The sequence below is a fragment of the Pezoporus wallicus genome, unplaced genomic scaffold (assembly GCF_028554395.1).
Source record: "Pezoporus wallicus isolate ANWC-B61680 ecotype Strahan unplaced genomic scaffold, APGP_CSIRO_Pwel_v1 contig_13529, whole genome shotgun sequence".
Lineage (NCBI taxonomy): Eukaryota > Metazoa > Chordata > Aves > Psittaciformes > Psittacidae > Pezoporus > Pezoporus wallicus.
Genome location: NW_026641726.1, coordinates 2,428 through 7,770, shown reverse-complemented (window position 1 = coordinate 7,770; position 5,343 = coordinate 2,428). Strand labels below are relative to the sequence as shown.

General features: G+C 67.7%; 1 protein-coding gene across 1 annotated transcript; it reads left to right on the top strand.

Moving 5' to 3' along the window:
- Positions 1-1,752: 1,752 nt before the first annotated feature.
- Positions 1,753-4,872, top strand: LOC130607698 (C-type lectin domain family 4 member F-like). The gene is made up of 7 exons (XM_057425039.1): positions 1,753-1,981; positions 2,402-2,512; positions 2,924-3,004; positions 3,096-3,152; positions 3,244-3,395; positions 4,525-4,637; positions 4,716-4,872. Exons 1-7 carry the CDS (start codon positions 1,753-1,755, stop codon positions 4,870-4,872), a joined length of 900 nt encoding a protein of 299 aa, XP_057281022.1.
- The last annotated feature ends 471 nt before the right edge of the window (positions 4,873-5,343 follow it).

Below are 5,343 nucleotides of genomic sequence, written 5' to 3'. Positions count from 1 at the left end.
CTGAGGCCCCGCCCCGCGTCAGCCATCTTGGGTGCGGGCAGGCGCTGAGGGCGGGCGACGGCCGCCATTTTGAGAGGGGAAAGGCGGCGGGGAGCCGGCGGGTGTTGGGGTGCAGTGGGATGAGGGGGGATCCATTGGGATCGGCTGGGGGTCCGCTGAGCTCCCCTGGGGTCCCCGTGTCCCGTCCCTCAGCGGCCTGGGGCTGTCACGGCCGTGGGGCATGCTGCGGGTGCCATGGAAGCCTTTATGGGACAGGCGTTCCCGTTCCCATTGGGATCCCCTTGCCCCCTTTATCCGGTGTGGCGGCATCCGTGGGGCTGCTCCGCTCTGCTGGAACGGGGGGAGCTGGAAAGAGGGGTGCAGGCACCCACAGTGGTGCCTTGACAGCTTTCTGCTTTAAGAGACATAAACCCGGCTTGTCCCGACCGCGAGGGTTGGGGAGGAGCCAAAACCCCATTGAGTCTGGAAGTGGAACCCCATTGAGTGTGGGAGCAAGAGGCTACTCACGGGGATGAAGAGGAACTGCAGGCCTTCATCCTCGCGACCCCTAACCACCAGCAGCAGGAGGCACTGCGTGAGCGCATCAATGGGGCGAATGCCAGAGAGCCAATTCTGATCCTAGACGGGAACAGGTTTTGCACATGGATGAGGTGGGAAGCAATCTCATCTCCCTGTAGTCATTGTAGGTAACATAAACGGTCTGAGCGGCAAAGGGAAGGCAGGAATGGCTTTGGAGGAGCGATCCCCCTGCGCCTCAGCGCTGACTAAAGCATGCCTGCGGTACAGCTTTAACGCGTTGTGGAGTCCCCGTGTGTCAGGAGGGAAGAGTTGGACCTGGACAAGGCCCCTTCCGACAGGAAGCAGGCGGGGACGCCGTGCCGAGGGATGTGCATGTGGAGCCAGGCGCGCGCAGGATGCTCCCAGGCAGGGCCCATCCCTCCCCTTGCTGCTGGACCACCAGGATACCCCGATGGCGGCGTGCTCACGGCTGTGCCAGTGCGCAGCATCTCGGATCCCTGCTCTCCGAGGCTGGCGGCCATCCCCAGGGCTCACTCAATGCTCTGGATCCCGAAACTGGAGGGCCAGGAAGGAACCACACGCCACGAGGAGGAGGCACGGAGCCCTATGGAGGCCTCATGGAGAGCGCGGTGCACCGGGGACTTGGGCCCTGGTGTCGGAGATGTGGCGGGGAACAAGGGGAAGAGCGGGATTCTCTGCCTGGGATGGGGCAATCCCCGTTCCGGGAACAAAGGGGAGGAGCGGCGGTGATGATTCAGCCCTTGCACAAGCGCTTCCTTCCTCCTCCTGCTTGGCTCATCCTCGTCGGGCAGCATCCGTGCCCTTAGGGCTGGGTGCTGGGGCCCTGAGTCAGCCCTTGCGCAACAGCCACACAGGATGGATCCGTAGATCCCGGGGCACCGCATCCCGGTGTTCCCAGAGCAGGGCCCGGGGTGTCAGCGCGCAGCCCCATGGCAGCAGGTCTGGGGTCACTGGGAGTGGGGATCTCCAGCCCGCACGGTGCCCATTGCGCTGACCTCCCCCGGGCTGGAGGTCAGCTCCCATTCCTGAGCCAGCATGGAGTCAATGGGATAACGCCTATCCTGGGCGCCCATCGTCCCAGCCAGGCACTGCCGCTGCTTCCCACCTGCACCACCGCTCACCGGGGGCAGGGACCCGGATCCCTCCTGTTTGGGGTTTCCCCGGCGGTTTGGGGCGCACAAAGCACCGCCTGCCTTTGGGGTGTCCCTTGGGATGCAGGGATGTGACCCGGCATGGGGGCCACGCAGCCCCCGCTCCCTGCCCGCTGCACATGGCCCCGTGCGGAGCCGCCCGGGGCGGGGGACCCGGGTGACGCAGGAACCGGCACCCACAGACCCCGGCTTCCCTTTGCCGGCGCTGCGGCAGGAGCCGGGCATGGCCGTGTCCGAGCCCAACCTCTACGAGCGGCTGCAGATCCAGTACCCGCCCAGCCCCGCCCGAGGTGAGCCCCGCGCCCCCGGTACCGGTACCCGGATCGGGGCACCCCCGGTACCCGGCTCAGGGCACCTCCAATACCCGGCGGGGGGCACCTCCGGTACCAGTACCCGGCTCAGGGCATCCCTGGTACCCGGATCGGGGCACCTCTGATACCCGGATCGGGGCACCCCTGGTACCGGTACCCAGATTGGAGCACCCCCAGTACCCGGCTCAGGGCACCTCCGATACCCGGCTCGGGGCATCCCTGGTACCGGTACCCGGCTGGGGGCACCCCCAGTACCCGGCTGAGGACACCCCCGGTGCCGGTACCCGGCTCGGGGCACCCCTGGTACCGGTGCCCGGCTGGAGGCAACCCCAGTACCCGGCTCGGGGCATCCCCGGTACCGGTACCCGGCTCAGGGCACCCCCGGCCTCTCTCCCGCAGGTCCCCGCTCCGCTCCGGCCGCATCCTGCTGCGCGCTCAGCACCGCCCTGGCCACGGGCACCGGCCTGGTGCTGGTGCTGGGGGCAGCGCTGGCGGCGGTCATCGTCCTGCGTGAGTGCTGCTGGGGCGGGCAGCGGGCAGGGGCAGGAACGGGCAGGGGACAGGAGCAGGCAGGGGACAGGAACGGGCAGGGGACAGGAACGGGCAGGGGACAGGAGCAGGCAGGGGACAGGAGCAGGCAGGGGACAGGAGCGGGCAGGGGACAGGAGCAGGCAGGGGCTGGCAGGGGACAGGAGCAGGCAGGGGACAGGAACGGGCAGGGGACAGGAGCAGGCAGGGGACAGGAGCAGGCAGGGGACAGGAGCAGGCAGGGGACAGGAGCAGGCAGGGGACAGGAGCAGGCAGGGGACAGGAGCAGGCAGGGGACAGGAACGGACAGGGGCGGGCAGGGGACAGGAACGGGCAGGGGACAGGAGCAGGCAGGGGCTGGCAGGACCTGACCCTGTGCCTTGTCTCCCCCAGACATGCAGGGCCAGGCAGAGCTGCGGGCAGCGCGGGCAGAGCTCACAGCAGTAGGGACCCATCTGCTGCCCGAGCCCGATGGTGAGAGGGGCCGTGGGGCTGCCCGTACCCTCCATCACCCTGCCTGCACCCCTGCCTGCGCCCCTGCCCATCGCCTCTCCTGACCCCCCAGGTACCCGGAGCCCCGCTGAGAGCCTGGCAGCGGTGCAGAAGCGGAAGGAGCAGCTCGGTAACGAACGGGGGTGCCCTGAGGGGGGGGGGGGGTGTGTGTCCCGGGGGGTGCCCCCGGTGTTCCCGGTGAGTGACCGTGGGTGCCGCAGGCCGCTGGCTGCAGGCTCTGGCGCTGGGCTGGCGGCACCACCGCGGCCACATCTACTTCTTCTCCGGGGAGCGCAAGCCCTGGCGCGATGCCGAGGCCGCCTGCCGCGCCGTGCACGCGCACCTCGCCTCCGTCACCGGCCCCGACGAGCAGGTGCTGCCCGTGGCCCTGCCCGTACCCATATCCGGGCCCTCGCCTGCCCATGACCCCTACCTGTGCCCCCTGCCCATGCCTTCTCCTGACCCCAATCTGTGCCACCTCCTGCTTATACCCCTGCCCATCCGTGCCCCCTGCCTGTATCCCCATCCGTGCTCTCTCCTGCCCATACCTCCTACCTGTGCCCTCTATCCATGCCTTCCCCTCACCATTACCCACTGCCCATATCCCCTGCCCATATCCCCTGCCCACACCCCCTGCCCATGACCCTGATCTGTGCCATCTCCTCATTATACCCCTGCCTGTATCCCCATCCGTGCCCTCTCCTGCCCATACCTCCTACCTGTGCCCTCTATCCATGCCTTCCCCTCACCATTACCCCCTGCCCATATCCCCTGCCCATGACCCCGAGCTGTGCCATCTCCTCATTATACCCCTGCCCGTATCCCCATCCGTGCCCTCTCCTGCGCATAACCCCTACCTGTGCCCTCTGTCCATGCCTTCTCCCCACCATTACCCACTGCCCATATCCCCTGCCCACATCCCCTGCCCGTACCCCCTGCCCATGACCCCGATCTGTGCCATCCCCTGCTTATACCCCTGCCCACAGCCCTATCCATGCCCCCTGACTGTATCCCCATCCATGCCCTCTCCTGCCCATACCTCCTACCTGTGCCCTCTGTCCATGCCTTCTCCCCACCATTACCCACTGCCCATATCCCCTGCCCGTACCCCCTGCCCATGACCCCGATCTGTGCCATCTCCTGCTTATACCCCTGCCCACAGCCCTATCCCTGTCCTCTCCTGCCCATGCCTGTATCCCCATCTGTGCCCTCCTGCCCATATCCCCTGCCCATGTCCTCTCCTGCCTGTAAACCCTGCCCGTACCCCCTGCCTACGCCCCATGTCCCCTTGTGCCCTCTCCTGCCCATGCCCTCTTCTGCCTGGAGAGGTCTCCTCTCCTGCTGCAGGTACCCCTGCCCGTGGCCCCTCTTTGTGCCTGTACCCCCCATCCCCACCATCTCCTGCCCTGTGCCCACTCCTGCCTGTACCCACTGCCCACACCCCTTGCTCATGACCCCGTCCATGCCCCCCCCGTATTCCCTGCCTGTCCCACGTCCCTCAGGACTACCTGGCACGGGAAGCAAGAGGAGGATCCTATTGGATTGGGCTGACGGCCACGGGCCCGGGGGGGTCCTGGCACTGGGTGGACGGGACCGCCTACAGCCAGGCGCAGAGGTGAGCGGGGCTTGGGGGGCACAGGGGGGACCTCAGCCCCCCCAGCACCCCCCCACCGACCCCACTGTGACCCAGCAGCTTCTGGGCGCCGGGGCAGCCGGACGGCACCGACCACGGGCAGTGGGGCCGGGAGAGCTGCGCCCAGATCCACCCCGTGGGCAACGGGCTCTGGAACGACCACAACTGCAACTTCACCTTCCCCTGGGTCTGCAAGAGGGACCTGAGCGCGCCCTGAGGCCGCGGGGAGGGACCCGGACCCAGACCCAGCGCCGCTGCGCTGCTGGAGCCGTCGCCAGCACCATGCTGGAGAGCTGGATGGGACCCCAGGGACCTCCGCTCCCCCAGAGCCAGGCAGCCCGGTGCCGGGCTGTGATTAAACTGCTCCCACTGCACCTCCTGCGGCTGCCTCTGGCCTTCCCCATGCAGGGGGGGGTCCAGCACCCCCAGAGCCCCGGGATGGGAGAGCCGGGAAGGTTCAGCCTGGAGAGGGACCTTGGAGCAGCTCCAGTGCCTGAAGGGGACACAGAAAACCTGGAGAGGGGCTCCTACAACAGCGCATGGGGATGGGATGAGGAGTTTGGGCTTCCAACTGGAAGGGGTGGATGGGATACAGGGAAGTTCTTCACGCTGAGGGTGGGGGCACATGGGAAGGGCTTGAATGGAGAGGCTGTGGCTGCCCCATCCCTGGCAGTGCTCAAGGCTGGGT

Excerpts from the sequence above, each read along its gene's own strand:
- LOC130607698 (XM_057425039.1), top strand. The coding sequence starts at position 1,753 with ATGCAGGGATGTGACCCGGCATGGGGGCCACGCAGCCCCCGCTCCCTG. Across the intron at positions 1,982-2,401 it reads CCCGCCCAGCCCCGCCCGAG|GTCCCCGCTCCGCTCCGGCC; the intron begins GTGAGCCCCGCG and ends TCTCTCCCGCAG. Across the intron at positions 4,638-4,715 it reads GCCTACAGCCAGGCGCAGAG|CTTCTGGGCGCCGGGGCAGC; the intron begins GTGAGCGGGGCT and ends GTGACCCAGCAG.